The sequence below is a fragment of the Podarcis raffonei genome, chromosome 15 (assembly GCF_027172205.1).
Source record: "Podarcis raffonei isolate rPodRaf1 chromosome 15, rPodRaf1.pri, whole genome shotgun sequence".
NCBI lineage: Eukaryota > Metazoa > Chordata > Lepidosauria > Squamata > Lacertidae > Podarcis > Podarcis raffonei.
Genome location: NC_070616.1, coordinates 31,060,551 through 31,077,736, shown reverse-complemented (window position 1 = coordinate 31,077,736; position 17,186 = coordinate 31,060,551). Strand labels below are relative to the sequence as shown.

At 44.0% G+C, this 17,186-nt stretch overlaps 1 protein-coding gene across 2 annotated transcripts in view; it reads right to left on the bottom strand.

Moving 5' to 3' along the window:
* Nucleotides 1–17,186, bottom strand: part of KIRREL3 (kirre like nephrin family adhesion molecule 3) — a 738,195-nt gene that overhangs the window by 170,794 nt on the left and 550,215 nt on the right. For both annotated transcript variants that reach the window (XM_053367286.1, XM_053367287.1), the window contains exon 5: nucleotides 9,228–9,385. In XM_053367286.1, the coding sequence (XP_053223261.1) occupies nucleotides 9,228–9,385 (158 nt within the window). The remainder of the gene's footprint in view (nucleotides 1–9,227; nucleotides 9,386–17,186) is intronic.

Genomic DNA, 17,186 nt, shown 5'->3' with positions numbered 1-17,186 from the left:
CTTGCATTTCCATTAAAATAAATGCCCAAGGCAGCTAACGAACAGAACACTGTCAAGCCCAACAATAAAATACACATGCACACAACTAGCTAACTATAAAAGAGACAAGAGGGAGCAGATAAAACATTTCAATTACCAAGACAAGGAGATTAAAAGTGAAAGCTCAACATGCCAAATGCGTCTTGGAACGCCATCAGATTTTGGGGGTGGGGTGGGGGGTGGTTAGACAAACCTTCCTTGGCAGTTCCAAAGTCTACCTGTAACCTACTTAATTAGCAGTTTCTGCAACAATATATGAACCAAACCACAGGCACCACTCCAAATTTTGAGGTGCCCTTCTCCAACCAAGTGATGTTTACAGAAATGCATGTGCATTTTAAAAAATGCATATATTTAAGAAAATAACATACAAAAAGAATATGCCATCCTTTGGAGCCAGACCTACCCTCTTGCATTAATTTTGGATGTTTGTCACTTATTCCAATGTGCACTTTCAGTCGGCACGTTTAATCCTGTCTAGTCAGACAGGCCAGGCATATGAATAAAATAGAATATTTAAAAGCTCATTAACACACCGCACTGAAGGTGCTTCTTCACGCCTATCAAGAGGGCACCCGTGTCTGTGGTGCTCCAGAGCCAACCCTTCACACTTCCAAATACCAGAGGTTGCCCAGGTGTGCTCGCTGGGGAGCTGGAATTCTAAAGCTTTGCCTTCCCTGTAATGCTTTATGAGAGGAGCAGGAACACGGCTTGGCACAGAATTAATCTGCTGTCAGATTTGATCTGAATCTTTCACTTGGCTTCCTGGTAGCTACATCGGGCTCTGGGAATTGAGATATATTCAGCCCAGACAGGTGCCCAAGTGCAGGCAGTAATGCTCACCTGCCTGGGCCTTTCGTAAAGCTATTCTCATCCCATGCTAAGCAGACAGTGGCGGACCTTGGGGTCTCAAATTTCAGTGGTGCCCTGTGCAATGCCAAAATTCAGTGCCTTCTTCTGCTTCTAAATCATAGTTGCAGTGTCCTCTGTGCAGCTCCAGAGGCTCAGCGCCCAGTGCGACCAAACTGGTTTCACTCCCCTAAATCCGCCTCTGACTGTGGGACCCTGCAGGGCTTGGTAAGGCCCCAGGGAGACAGCAGCCATTGTGGTGCTCTCTAGAGGGTTTGGACTACAACTCCCATCATCCCCAAATGGGGGCTGGGAGCACTGTAACATCTGGAGACGCTCACACTGGCTACCCCTGCCTCTGAGAAGTTTGATTGCAACAGACATGCTTCTCTGTGGACACATGCAGTTTGGCTGGAGAAGTGAGTGTTTCTGGGCATGTGCAAAATGACAATAGCAGCAGCAGCAGCAGCAATTTTGTTTTTTTTTTTACTTGCCCTTCACCATGAGGTTTCAAGAAGGGTTGTTACTATTGTTGATGCTATTTTATTTATTAAAGTTGCCAGTCACTTTGTACAAAAGAAGAACTCTTAAAGCAACTTAACAAATAAAATCAATTTATAATTTTAAAATAACGGTTTAGCAATTTAAAACTGTGCTATTTTTTTAAAAAAACCACTTTCTGTTTGTTTGTTTCTGAGCCCCTGCATATGCCCCCTGCCCCACAATAAGAACATAAGAACATCCTGGATGGATTAAAGCAAAGCAGCCTCCCTCTCCCATCAGTCCCAGCCAGCATGGTCAATGGAAAGGGACGATGGGAGCTGGAGTCCCAAACGTTTGGAGAGCACCAGGTTGGAAAAGGATGGCCTAACAGTTCATTTAAACCAGGGATGGGGAACTGGTAGCCCTCCAGATCTTGATGGACTCCAGCTCCCATTATCCTTGACCACTGAGCATCTTGGCTAGGGTTCATGGAACTTGGAGTCCAACAACATCTGGAAGGCCACGTATTAACCATCTCTGATCTTGACCAAAATTCTGTTTCCAGCAGTGACCAACCAATGGTTTGGGGGGAAGCTACAAGCAAGGCACCAAGGCAGCTACTGTCCTCATCTAGCTCCTGGTATTTAGAGGCATACTGCCACTGAGCATGGAAGCTCCATCTCAATATCCTATCTAATAACCATTAATTTTGTTTAAGAAGCTTGGAAATCACAGGAAATCTTGATCAACTGCCCTTGCACACATTTAATACATTCCCTTTCTCTACCTTGGACTGCAAGAAGATCAAACCTATCAATTCTTAAGGAAATCAGCCCCAAGTGCTCACTGGAAGGACAGATCGTGAAGCTGAGGCTCCAGTACTTTGGCCACCTCATAAGAAGAGAAGACTCCCTGGAAAAGACCCTGATGTTGGGAAAGATGGAGGGCACAAGGAGAAGGGGACGACAGAGGACGAGATGGTTGGATAGTGTTCTTGAAGCTACCAGCATGAGTTTGACCAGACTGCGGGAGGCAGTGGAAGACAGGAGTGCCTGGCGTGCTCTGGTCCATGGGGTCACGAAGAGTCGGACACGACTAAACGACTAAACAACAACAACTTTCTCTACCTTATGGACATACCCAACTGTGTACTTCCTGGATGTTTATCCTTGCCCTGGATAATCAGCAAAGTCTGAGCTTGAGCACGATTTGAAGGCATTGAAAAACCAACCAGTTTGAGCTTTCTTCAGAAGTTCAGGGTTAAATCATCTGGAAGTGACTGACGTTCCATGCAATGGAATTTTGCTCTGTTTTGATAGTGCCCATTTCATTCAGCGCCTTTTGGATTGACCCACCCATTGTGCATCCTTGTAAATGCAGCTACATAGATCTCAATGTACCAGGCATGGCATTATCTCAAAGGACTGGGGGAAAGCACATACAATAGGAGCATAAAAACAAGCATGAAGGAGGCCCCAACCCACTCACAGGTCCTTGTATGATCAGTGGAAACAGTTGGTCCTGGCAATTATTAACCACTCTCAACTCCACCCTGATAATTGCCACCTGCCCGGATTTTAACTTGTCTGAATTAATTTTAAGATGTATTTTAATTAATTGATGTCTGTTTTTATGCTTATTCTGTTGTTTTTGTGATGTTAGCTGCTCTGAACCTGGCCTCGGCTGGGGAGGGTGGGATACAAATAAAATTATTATTATTATTATTATTATTATTATTATTATTATTATTATTATTACTATTACTACTACTACTACTACTATTAAAAAGCAGCCTTGTACTGAGTTAGTCCATCTAGCTCAGTATTGTCCACACAGACTGGCAGCAACTGGCAAGGGTTACAGAGAGCCTCTTCCAGGACTATCTGGTGATGCCAGGGATTGAAACTGGGACATTCTGCATGCAAGGCAGATGCTATACCACTGACCTACGGCCCTTCCCCTAAACAGGCACTGGCAGGAACTACTACACAAATCACATGCTATCCATTCCAACCTGCTGCCATTTTGACTCTGTCCTGATTCCCCCAAAGCCAGGAGGAATGTTTCTACCTGGGCTGGGTTTTAGCATGGTGGAGTTCAGGCAATGGACTAACATCATGCTTATAGCTATTTAACTGGACTTTAATTGAATTTTAATAGACTTTTAATGGGACATGCAACATTTTATAATATTTATAGAGAATATTAATCTGTTGCCAACCCCCCCCCAAGCCTTTGTTAATGAGGAAACGGAGCACTGAAATAGGAAGGCGGTTTTAGGAGGATTAAGCGAGATGACAAGTGGATGCATATTCAAGCCTACAGGAAGAGGAACTTAGTAGGGGGCAAATCCTGGGGAGTGTGAGCCACAGCTGCCCATACAAACATAAGAAGAGCGCTGCTGGATCAAGCCAAGGGCCCATCTAGTCCAGCACTCCATTCAGAGGCCAACCAGATGTCTGCAAGCACAATCGGAGGGCGACAGCACTCTCCTCACCGCCTGCAATTTCCAGGAACTGGTACTGAAAGGCATACTGGCTCAAACAGTGTAGGTGGAGCTGTTCTGTTGGTCTTATGCTGGCTTCTTTCTCCATCCTCACTTTCATGCCTTGCTGCATTCCATTCTTCCTCCAGGAGGTAACAAGCCTACAAAAAGCGGAGGCGGGGAGCAGAGGAGCATCCAAATGCAAAACGCTCTACCAGAACCAGGGGAAGAAAAAACAACAACACCCTTCTCTTGACAGACTTGCATATTAATGGGCTAGACAGGAATTAATTCCATCCAAGTCAGAGGAGGGGGGAGGTCAGCCCTTTCGCGGTTCTAATTAGCATCGGTTGCTGCCCGAGATTCCAGGAGACAAGGTCAAGCTGTGGACTTAATTGTTCTGCTGTGTCCACATGGCATTTGGGGAAGAGGAAATGTGTGCTTGTTGTGTTGATCAAGATTACACAAGAAGGGGGGGTGGGCAGGAAATATTCTGTGAGAAACACAGGGAAGGGATTTGAAATCGCCACTGCACAAACAGTGCCATCGTGCTGTGCTTTAAAAATCCGTGGTCCCCCACTCCCACCCCCACATCATCTCACATCCACCTTCTTTCTCCTGCAGCTTTGGTGCACAGCAACCCGTTGGCCATTTCCTGAGAGATTGCTGATGGCAGGAGAAATGAAATGTCTTAGGATTTGGGTGCAATAAAGCAAGAATCCTCCTATAATACTGCAGGCAAATCAGATGGCGGTGAGAGAAAGGTCACGCCGCTTATGCAAATCAGATGCTGGATTCTCCGATAGCAAGCAGAAGGCCTGGAGGATGAGGCTGGCTAATGCAGATGAAGCTGCAGGCAGGCAACAGAGGCGGCCTGGACCAGAGCATGCTGCCGCTAGCCAAGGACTGAAATCCAAGAGACGGTTTCTGCATCTTATTTTGCAAAGGAAGGATATGGGATTTTGTTTCTGCCTTCCTCTCCTGCCCCTGATCCCTGGCCAGTGTTAGTGTAAACTGATCAGCATGCAAATCAGCTTTTCGAACAACCTCCCTCCATCATGAGACTAAAACCCACACTATGTTCACTAACAATATGATAACGTTGCTGGGCTTTAGTCATCATTCGCTCTGTGAAAATGCACTGAGTTCGTTCATGGCTGCTGCCCACATTCAAGATTCCTGTGCATTCATCAGAAGGTAAGAAGGTGTTAGGAAAGAATTGTGATTCAATAGCAGAGCATCTACTTTGCACACAAAAGGTCCCAGGTTCAATCCCTGGCATTTCCAGGTAGGGCTGGGAGACATCACTGTCTGAAATCCTGGAGAGCCGCTGCCAGCCAGTGTACTGAGCTATGGCTTTGACTCAGTGTAAGGCAGCTTACTATGTTCCTAACAGAACATGCACATGCACAAATGTATGCATCTAGGCTGGATAGCTCAGTTGGTAGAACATGAGACTCTTGATCCCAGGGTTCCTGGGATCCTGCATTGTAGAAAGTTGGATTAGATTATCCTTGTGGCTCCTTCCAACTCTACAATTCTATGATTCTATGCATGTAGGGTCTCTGTGCGGTTGGAGACTCAATTCAGGGTCCCTAATTGCACGTGGTCATTTGAGCAAGACTCTTGTGACAGCCTAAACTGGGTTCTTAGATTATAGGACAAAGTGCCACATGCTGCTGCAGAAGGGACCTGCACAATTAGGGATGTTTGAAGGCACTGCTTTCCTTTCCGCCCTGTATTAGCCGCATGCAGCACTGTTTCCATTTTGCTTCAGTTCGGCTTCTGCCAAAAACTACTTTATGCACCTCACTGTCCTCTGTGACAAAATTACACAATTTACATACCTTATGTAATGAATTATGCAAATTACATGAACTACATAAATTAAACTGTTGTTACATTATTCCACTCCATTTTAGTGCAAAAGAAACACGTTGCAAATGGGGAGGGATGTGATCAATTACATATCTCTCAACTGTAGACTGAAAGCAACCATGGCAAGAGGATCTCAGCAGCTGAGATGGAGAATCAGGCAGTCTGTAAGGTACTTGGGGCCCAGATTGTGGGAAGAACATGGGACAAATAAGCAGACACTGGAAATCTTAGATTCTATTTCTGTTTTCGTTGGAATTCTCCAACATTCCTACCAGTCCTTTGGCTCATTTCTGCTTTGTAATCTGATGTTCATGAAAGCTGAAACATCTGGAAATTGATGTCAGAATTAGTTATCCTTTTATCTTTCCCAGGAAGTAATCCATGTGCAGGATGAGACAGGAACATAGTACGGGAGGGTTTTAGCTTATTGAAATACGTTGTCCATTCCATTCCATAGGCTTGGGGAAGGTCATCATTTTTTTAAATAAAAATACATATTAAAATGTTAAAAATATGTGTGTGCTCCATTAAAGTATATGTAGTACGAATTAAAATCCAATTAAATAGGCATAAAAATAACATTAACTGGCCTACTCCTCTGCTGCCTTAACCTCAGAGATACCATAAATAACCCCTTTCACTTTGCCTCCTTGCAGTGCAGATGTGGCACATAGTTTCCACCAGCCCTACTTTCTTGGAAAGACTGTACCCCAGAGCATCCACCCTACATGGGGAAGATCTCAGCATCTCTAGGTAGGGCTGCTGAAATTCTGGAGAGCCATTGCCCATCAGTGCAGGCAGCACTGAGCTAGGTGGACCCATCTGACTTAGTCTGACTTCATCTAAGGCAGCTTCCAAAGTTCCTGTGTCCTAGGAAAGGCCAGGTTAGTACGTACCAAGGATAGGGCCTTTTCAGTCGTGATCCTACATCTTTGGAACTCCCTCCTCCAAAAGTTTCCTTTGCCCCCCTATGGGTTTCAAACAGATCCTTTGAAGTTTTTTTATTCCATCAAGCTTTTCAAATATTTTGCCGCTGGCATTTAGCCAGGTGCTTTTTAATGGATTGTTTATAATACATATCAAATTAATGTTTCAATCCCAGTTGTTATTATTATTGTTTTTTAAACTGCCTTGTGAGGGCTTGGCCCTCAAAGGTGGGATGCAAAGAGGACAGGTAAAGGGTAAAGGGACCCTGACCATTAGGTCCAGTCGTGGATGACTCTGGGGTTGCGGAGCTCATCTCGCTTTGCTGGCCAAGGGAGCAGGCATACAGCTTCCGGGTCATGTGGCCAGCATGACTAAGCTGCTTCTGGTGAACCAGAGCAGTGCAAACAAACACCGTTTACCTTCCCGCTGGAGCGGTGCCTATTTATCTACTTGCACTTTGACGTGCTTTCGAACTGCTAGGTTGGCAGGAGCAGGGACCGAGCAACGGGAGCTCACCCCGTTGCAGGGATTCGAACCGCCGACCTTCTGATCGGCAAGCCCTAGGCTCTGTGGTTTAACCCACAGCGCCACCTGCGTCCAGCAAAGAAGATGCTCTACCACTAAACTAGGGGCTTTCTCCAAATATGTGGCAAAGGGATGTAAATCTGCACTCAGACTGTAGCAAAAACTTCAAGATGGCCAAAGAGAAAGTTGCGCTTGAAAGGTATGAAGGTGATATGGGCATCTCAGTGATTGCTACGTATAAATACAGAGAGGTCACTGTGGTTTCTTTTGCTCCCTGTGCTCTTGCACTTCTCGCCTGCCTGAGAGGCACCTTAGTGGCATTTCCAGCAGAAGAATTTTCTTTTCAGTGGAAACAAACTCTTAGAAACTAATATAAATGCTGCACTTGGGCACAGAACACTCTTTGAGAAATTGTAGCCTGGTGTCAAGCTCACAGCAGGGGACGTAAGGAGGCTACACAGACTGGCTAAGGCCTCCACACCTGCACTGGAGACCATTTTGCCCTGAATAATGTTTATTTTGTCAAAATGCTTGCTTTAAAAATTCTGTTCCTGCGCTCGCTCACAATTTGTTTCACCAAGCTGCCTGCCATCACCTCTGCCCATATGCAGAGGCAGTTTCAGGCCATCTGAGGAAGCTTGTAATGTTATTGCTGCAATTAAAATGCACTGGCAGCCTTATAACCAATGTTGCTCGGGAATTCTAAGAAACAAACAAACAAAGACGATGGCAGTTTTCAAATTAGCGCTTTAAATCTGTGCAGTATTGAAAGGTTCGGTCCACCATCTTGAATCAAAATGGTATCCATTTATGTATCTAAACAAGGGTGAAAATACGCTCCTTGATCTCAAAAATCATATTGCTAAATTTGGACAAGCTGTCCAAATGCACTGCGAACAGAGAAACAAAGCACTTTTCAAAATACATAGTAGAAGGGGAGTTTCTGATCATTAGGAAAATAATAATAATTTCCCTCTTTATACTGATTAGTATAGAGTTCCCTTCTCTCTATACCAATTAGTTTCTGGGCTCAATTCAATGTGTTGGTTTTGACCTATAAAGCGTTATGTGGCTCAGGACCCCAGTACCTCAAGGGCCTCTTTTCAGTGGCTGGGATTTTATGTTTGTGTGTGTTTTTAATCATCATTTGTTATGACCTTGGAGATCTGATCTCCCTCCTCTACCTTTCCCCTCTCCTCTCCTTTTCTTTTTCAAGAGGGGCGACCCTGCTAACTTTTACTGTTTTTGGTGCAGCAGAATCTAGAAGCACCTTAAAGAAAAATGGATTTATTATGGCACAAGCTTTGGGGGACTTCAGTCCATCAGATGCATGAAGTGTTATCCTGAGCGACAGGTATGCATACACACACTTGGTTTGTGGCGATGGGGAATGTAAACAGTGAGGTCAGAGGGAAATGAAACACAGAAAAGTACAAGCACTGATAATCATGTAATTAACTGCAGTCATTCACAGCTGATATCCTGGCAATTAACAGATACAGTGAGATGTTTAAGGGGGGGGAAATCATTGATCTCAATTCAATTCAATCAATAAATAGCATTGAACCTCCTGCTGTATTGTATTTAGCAGACCTAGAATTCTAATGTTAAGCAAATTAACAAATACAGTGTGATAAAAACTCCTTCCTCGATTCAATCCACAGCTGATAGCATCAAACTCTTGATGTGTTGTAACTCTGCAGACCTGGAATTTTATTGCTGTGAGACAGGGAGAATATATCTCTGTCCCACCACAAAAAGTCCTCCCTGTCTAGGATGTGAGGGCATTTGAGACAACTTAGCTAAGCGGGTCTGGACTGGGTCAATGCCTGGTTGAAAGACCCTTTGGGAATGCTATGTATGGAACCTCGAGTTCCATGATGGAAGATTGTAGAAATATATATTTTTTACTAATAATGTGACGTGAGTTCTCCTTGTGAAGGTCCATCTCTAAGTCAGCCAAGTCATCACCACCTGGGTGGGCCTTAGCTGTCCTCTTTGACACCCACCCTGACCCCAATTCCAAATCTCAGACCCTTACCTTGGAATAGGTTGCTCCATTTATTACTTCTCCTCTCCTCATCCAAATAATGGATGCTGCTGGTTTAGCATTGTCCGCGTGGCAGGTCAGATTCAGAGGATCTCCAGCTCGCAGACTAATGACGGGCCCTCCAATAATTATGGGATCATCCGGAGGCACTGTAGAGAAAACAGAGCCTGGTGCAATTTATGAGCTTCAAAACTAAACCCACCAGATTAGAGAGAGGGCAGGATATACCGATCCAAGAGAATAAGCATGACACAATATGCTGAAATCCACACTTGATCTGCAGAATGAATCAGCCAAGCTGAGGAGGCATAAAAAAGAAAGAAAGATTGCTTCTGGCAGCATCAGCACCAGCCATGTCGCCAACAGTACAATAACAAGGTGTTGTACAATAGGGGTGCATTGAAATATAGTTTCATAATAAGGCACTTCATACATGGAGAACTTGCTGTAACCCAATAAAGAGATGTACACAAAGGGATTTAAAGCACATTGTATAACATGCTTTGATCACATATTTGTTCCCCCATTCAAGGCATTTGGTTAAAGGGTGATACGGAGGGTGAGTTTTCTCCCAACTCAATACTTTTTGTCTGGTGCTGCTGTTACTCTAGTGCACACAATTCCTGATTTTTGAGGTCAAAATGAAAAATGTGCATTTATTCGGGACGAAATCATCCAGAACTTGAAATGTGTGCTTTTGTGGAAGAAGCTTCCATTGTTGTGCAGGGTGTGAATACCAGTTTGGTATGCGAATATGGAAACTAATACATGGGGGAGGGATTTATTGAAGATTATGAATACAGATTTTTTATTTAGTTTAAAAATAATATGAAAAAAGTTTCTGTGGTTAGCTGGGTTACCCTTTGGAGTGCATGGGGAATGCTGAACATGGCTGCTTATTTCTCCCACTTGCTCAGCCCCACCCCCTTCCTTTATTTTTTCACATGTTACAACAAAACAAGGAGAGGGAGAGCAAATGTGATGTAGGTGTGCACCCTCTTATTTTGTTATTGCAAGAGTGATTTGGACTTACTGCATTCCCAGTATAACTTACATGGGCTGTACTAAGCTGGAAGGGTGAACATGTGAAGAGGTTGAATCTTATTCAGTTTGATTGATTCCTACCTCCTAGTATTTATTCATTTACTTACACATGCTGTGACATGTTCCTTATCGCTGCCCAAGGTCCCCAGGATCCTCACAGCCCCAGAGTGAGTCTTATCTCCAAACAGTGAGTCCCTTACTCTTAACATTTTCATCACTAGATCCTGCTTCCATAACAAACTTCCTACAGCTCTCCTACCTCACCACTGGGGTTGCTAGATCCAGATCCAGCTCTTTGTTGTTGCTTCTAACCACCTCCTCCTTTTTGCTAAAGCTGTCCTCATGATCTAACCTTCTTTCTGCCTTCTGCCCCCACGGCTCCAGGCTCCTATCCTCTTTGCCCAGGACTGTCTCAGCCATGTCTGAGGATCAGACCTGCATAGCCAAAAAGATTCCTCACCCCGGGTTTTTAGGAGAGGAAGGTGGATGTCATCAAAGCGACATGCTCTCCATCAAGGCTGTTGGTTGAAATCAATAATATTTAACAGCCTAAGGTATTTAGGGAACAAAGAATCTGATTTCCTTTCAATACATTACTAAGTGTACCAGCTTATTCCACAGATGTTCTATTACTGTTTCTACACTAGACATTTATGGTATCTGCAGGTAGTCGACAGACAGTTTAGGCTTGGGATGGGTTTTCTTTGCTGAACCTTTATTGTCTGAGTGAGCTTTAGATATGAAAGCAATAACATATTTCCTCCACTTTATTTATTTACCACATCGCTGACGGGCTTCTCCTGCTGAGGTGCACACATATTACTTTATGAAGGCCGGGGGCAAAAGCTGTCATTTAGTCCAGAATGCAAAGCAAGAGATTTGGTCTAAAACAAAGAACAGTGGTGTATAACTAGATTATTTCATTCTATTTGAGACATGAATCAGAGCACTGGGCGACAGCTTTCGCAGCTGAAGCCGTGAATATGTTCATGTAGCTCCGTTTGTGTGTCTGTTCCAGGAGGATGTGGAGCATCAATTTTAGGTTGAAATGGGATGTTACAAGAGTCATCAAGAACCCACTGCCTAGAATCACTTCTCTGCTATTTCTTGTAATGTCTACTGTAACATTGTGCAAGCACTGAGAGCCCTGCATAATTCCTTCAAATTGAGAACTCGGGTGGTTGAGTGTCGACACTATTGCATGCAGAATGGCAGTACCGATAAATAAGAGGCAGGGATTAGCATGCCTGGGAGAATTCTGAGGTATGCAAAAGTACTAAATATTAGGAGGAAAAACCAAAGCAAATGCGCACCAAGCATGCTCAGTGGTTTCAAGGAGCCACAGAATGTTGGATGTCAATTGTGCAATTATGTTAAGAGGTAACTATCCTGACGCGGGTGGCACTGTGGGTTAAGCCACAGAGCCTAGGACTTGCCGATCAGAAGGTTGACGGTTCGAATCCCCACGACGGTTGCTCGGTCCCTACACCTGCCAACCTAGCAGTTTGAAAGCCTGAAGTGCAAGTAGATAAATAGGTACTGCTCCGGCGGGAAGGTAAACAGCGTTTCTGTGCACTGCTCTGGTTCGCCAGAAGCGGCTTAGACATGCTGGCCACATGACCCGGAAGCTGTACACTGGCTCCCTCGGCCAATAAAGCGAGATGAGTGCCGCAACCCCAGAGTCGTCCGCGACTGGACCTAATGACCAGGGGCCCCTTTACCTTTACCTATAATGTGGCTTTTTGTTCCAGGTCCCACTTCTCCTCTGTCTCCCCTATGATACAAACTAATGGGATGTATCTAATGCTCTTGTGCTAGCAGATGGGTGGGTTTTAAAACTGTGCAGCAGAGGAAACCAAGTCACCAGCTGTGCCAGCAGAAACTAATTGCACAACAGATTGAGCAACCAAGTCACCAGCAACCTACACATGCATTCTCTTGCTCAACAACTTTCCCCTGGTGCCAAACATTACACCAGCAGAACAAGGATAGGACTTTAACTAAGTGATTTTAACTTGGCACTACCTTGGATACAGACCAATTTGTTTATTTTAACAGATTGTCTTAATTTGCTTTAAACCTTAGCTGCATCGTGCACAGTTCTTTATTTAAAATCCTATTCATTGCCATTCCCTGTCGCCTGAAAGATGAGCATTGGTCCTATTTTCTTCACAGACCTTGATTTTGACATTCTTCAGATTATAATATCATTGAAGTCTATAATTCTGGGGAAACCAGTCAGGCCAGTAAGGAAACCACTTAACAATAATAGGCCAGAGCAGGTCATATAGTATTTCCTAATTTATTTATTTTTTAAAAAGCATTCAAAAGCCACTTGCTCACTGGTCAGAGCAGAAGAGGATTCTCATAATGATTTGGAACAGGCCCACCAATAGTCAACAAACAAGTCTGAGGAAGGTACAATAAGAAGCCCTAAACCCAACTCTTCAGCAACGGTGGAAAGGCAGTTCTTTATACTTATTAGCACAATTGCAGGGACTATTTTTGTATTGTATCACCTGCCAACCTTCGCTTAATAAACAAGAGGCACTCCTCATCTCAAGGGAGGTTCTGCAGCTATCTCTCTTATCAAATAAGACTTTGCTGAGAATTTTGACTCAGATGACATCAGGGATCTTTCATCCTTCCTCTAGAAAAAAAACCTCCATCATTCAAATTGCCATCTTGACAGCTTGCTAGGAGTGTGTGTGTGTGTGTGTGTGTGTGTGTGTGTGTGTTTGTGTCTCCATCCCACATTACAGGCGCAAAAAAAAAAAAAAAAGGCATTTTCAGAGATGTTGAGGCCTGGAGAGTTTATAGCACCCATGTGCCACTAAATTCTTACACTGCCATATATCTACGTGTCTTTTGATTTATAATCCACTCTTTCCACATAGGCTCAGAGCAAGCAGCAACATTATAAAAACAAGCTAACACCATAAAATTAGTGATGGGCGAATTCCCCTTGGCTTGCCTCAAAACACATTTTTTAGAACTTTCTGAGACATTTTTTTTAAAAAAAGCTTTAAGGTTCCCCCCCCAAGTATTCTCAAGGAAAGCTTAGAGGAAAACGAATGAACAATGGAGGGCACACCCCTTCCTTTTGAGCTGCTTGTACCCTCCTCATAAACAGCACCTCCATCTTTCAGAAGGGAGGAGGAGTAAGCAGTGCTGAGGAGAGCTTGCTAGAAAGAAGGGAAGCATTTTCAACCTCTCTTTATATGAAACAGACACCCCCGGGCATGTTCAAAAGTGTCACTTCCTTCAGGTAATGTGGGGATTGGAAATTGCTCTGCCTCCAGATTCAGACTCTGTTTTGAGCCAGAGCCACATCATATCCCTCAACTGTCCTGTTTTAAGTGGGACATCCCAGAATGAAATAAGCTATCCTGGCTTCTGATTGGATCCTGGAATGTCCTGTATTTTGGTCCAGTGCTCTGGTGCGAGTCAGCTGGCTCACACCAGAGCACCGGACCAAAAAAACCTTTATTTGTTTGTTTTTTGTCTTGCCCTTTTGTGCGAATCAGCTAGCTCCCATGAGAGCTCAGGACCAAAAAAGGAGCAGGTTGTTGGAGGGTATGCCACATTTGAAAAGATCTGGGTGTCTGCTTCTAGACAATGAAAAGGATACTAGTCCAAGTATGGTTATATGCTAGGAAGGGATGGGCAAATTTGTAAATACAGGGGTATGAACGGGATCCGTTTTGGAGGCCCGTTCACAACATGAAAAGAATGCAACCCATGTCTGCGCGTCTGCGCATGTGCGGGTTGCGATTCACCACTTCTGTGCATGCGCATGACATCATTTTGCACGTCTGCGCATGCACAAGTGGCGAAACCCGGAAGTAACCCTTTCCGGTACTTCCAGGTCACCACGGGATGTATCCTGAAAGAGCATAACATGAAGCGGACGTAACATGAGGTATGACTGTATCAGTTTCTCATTTTTCCAAGCTTAGGTTTCGTTCTCCACATCACTTTGCAATTTTTTAAAAAGTCCTCATGAAAATTCACCAGCATTTTAGGGCAAACTTCCCCTAATGTACACATTTTTGTGCATTTTTTCCTAATACACACTTTTGCAAAGCAATTGTGTCTAATATAAACCTAAGAGCTTGCTGGAGCAGTCCAATGGACCATCTAGTCTAACATCTTGTTCTCACAGTGGCAGAAGAAGAAGAAGAGTTTGGATTTGATATCCTGCTTTATCACTACCCTAAGGAGTCTCAAAGCGGCTAACATTCTCCTTTCCCTTCCTCCCCCACAACAAACACTCTGTGAGGTGAGTGGGGCTGAGAGACTTCAGAGAAGTGTGACTGGCCCAAGGTCACCCAGCAGCTGCATGTGGAGGAGCAGGGAATCAAACCTGGTTCACCAGATTACGAGTCTATCGCTCTTAACCACTACACCACACTGGCCACTCGAACGCCTGCTGAAATCCCACAAGCAGGACCAGAACACAAAAAGCATTCTCCCTTACTGTGGCTTCCAGCAACTCTCTCACTGAGCTATGGTTCTTCTCTATATTTACAGCCTTTCTCCCAGATGATGGAGAACTGGGAAGCTGGATACCTGGGTCAAGATGCTGTACCTGAGGTGAAATGGGATTAGATTCAGGTGGGCTTTTTGTGCTTATGTATTTTAAACCTCCAGAAAGGTGAATTGCTTATAGCACGGATGAGAACCAATTTAGAATATAAACACAAACTTTAAAAATTATACTATTAAAATAACATTAAGTCTCTTCATTAGAATACTGTACATGTGCACGTGTGCGCACACACTTTTATACCCAGTGAAAACACGGAGACTATAATGAGCATGAGTCACCACCAGACAAGTGTTCAGACCTAACTAAAATATGTGTATTAGCTGTGACCGCTCACTCTAAAGTATCAGAAATTTCACAAGAAGCTTTCCATTACTATGCTGAAATTAATCTGAAACCACTACGTTTGCCAAAGAATGCATCATGCTTCAGAGGTGGGAATCTGGATCTCATTTGTTCTGACTAGTAATATGTAGAGATGAGCAGATTATCCTCCATTTCTTCTTCTTGATCTTTCCTACCAGAAATTCAGCTTATCCACAAAAAAATCATAAACTTAATTTTCGAAATGCGCCGAGTTCCTTCAGCTCATTTCAGACTTTTTGCCCATCGACACTGATGCATATTGCTGAAGCACTCTGCAAACAAACAAATCATATTGATGGGATTGCTTATATTATGGGTGAGGAACCTTGTTTGTTCCATGGGCCAGATGCTTATTGGGCTCAGCCTCAAAGGCCAAATTTAGCAGGTGGCTGGGATCACCCACCTGGCAATCACATGACATCACAATAATGTCATGTGCATGACACTTTCAAGTGCCAAAGTTGGGACTTCAAAACACCTTGCAAGGCACTGTTAAAAAGAAGGCTTTATTCCCTTGTTTTAGCAGGGGTTTCCATGGATCCCCTCCTGAAGTGATGGTAAAATACCCTCTTTTTCAGCACACCTTCTTCCGATTCAAGGAGGAGTGCATCTGAGATTTGTCTGCAGAATGGGACCCAACCATTGTTTTAGCAGGGGATCCTATGCTGGTTTTCATGGAATTCATAGAATTCCCTGCTAAAACAATGATCAAGGTAAAGGTAAAGGGAAAGGTAAAGGTAAAGGTACCCCTGACCATTAGGTCCAGAAGCGGACGACTGTGGGGTTGCGGTGCTCATCTTGCTTTACTGGCCAAGGGAGCCGGTGTTTGTCGGCAGACAATTTTTCCGGGCCATGTGGCCAGCATGACTAAGCTGCTTCTGGCAAAACCAGAGTAGCGCACGGAAACACCGTTTACCTTCCCGTCGGAGTGGTACCTATTTATCTACTTGCACTCTGATGTGCTTTCAAACTGCTAGGTTGGCAGGAGCAGGGACCGAGCAATGGGAGCTCACCCCTTCGCGGGGATTCGATCTGCCCGACCTTCTGATTGGCAAGCCCTAGGCTCAGTGGTTTAGACCACAGCACCACCCATGTCCGTTAAAACAATGGTTAAAACCCCTCAATTTTAGCAGCAGATCCTGATGCACAACCCTCCCTAAACAAGGAAGGAGTCCTATTTAGAATCCTCTGCTAAAAAGAGGGTTCTTATGATTACAGCAGGAGATCTCACACACACAGCTTTACATGGAAACACCACAATAGTTAAAAATCCCTCTGTTTCCGCAGGCACTTCTGTTGCACACCCCTTCCTGATTCAGGGAGGCACATGCTTTAGAATTCCCCACTATGGGGGCAGGTTCCCATCATTTTAGCAGGAGATTCCATGCAGGCTTGCATGGAAACCTCTTCTAAAATGATGGAGGGAATCTTCTGTTTTAGCAGGGAATTTCAATGCATGGGATCCTGCAGAACTGAGGAGGATTTAAACCTTCCCTAGTGCCCGTCTGATGATGTCAAGAGCAGGTGGGTGTGGTTTGAGGAAAACAGCTTTGCAGGCCAAGTTAGACCCCTCTGGCGGGAGGAAAAGTGATATACAAATGTATTAAGTAAGTAGGAGCATGTGAACTGCTCGAACTGAAAGCTCCACCAAACTCTACAAACTCTGCAAATAGTAATAATATCAATTTAGCCCTATAAATAATAGCTTCAGCCCTAAAAATCAGTGAACTATATGTGCTCCCTATTGAAAAAGATCTCAAAGTCTTTTCTCTGGTGTGTTTGAATACTTTTCCATCAGCAGTTCTTGAGTAGAGGTTCCACGAAAACCCCTACTGTCAAAGTCCCTGTGAATCTGGAGAGGTGCAATTGATAGCTCATGTTCTTATGTAATGCTCTTTTTATCATGATAAATGTAATATTTTTACTCGATGATTTTTATGGAAAACCCCAGGACAATCAGATACATTTTTATCCTTTTCTACTCCTTTCAA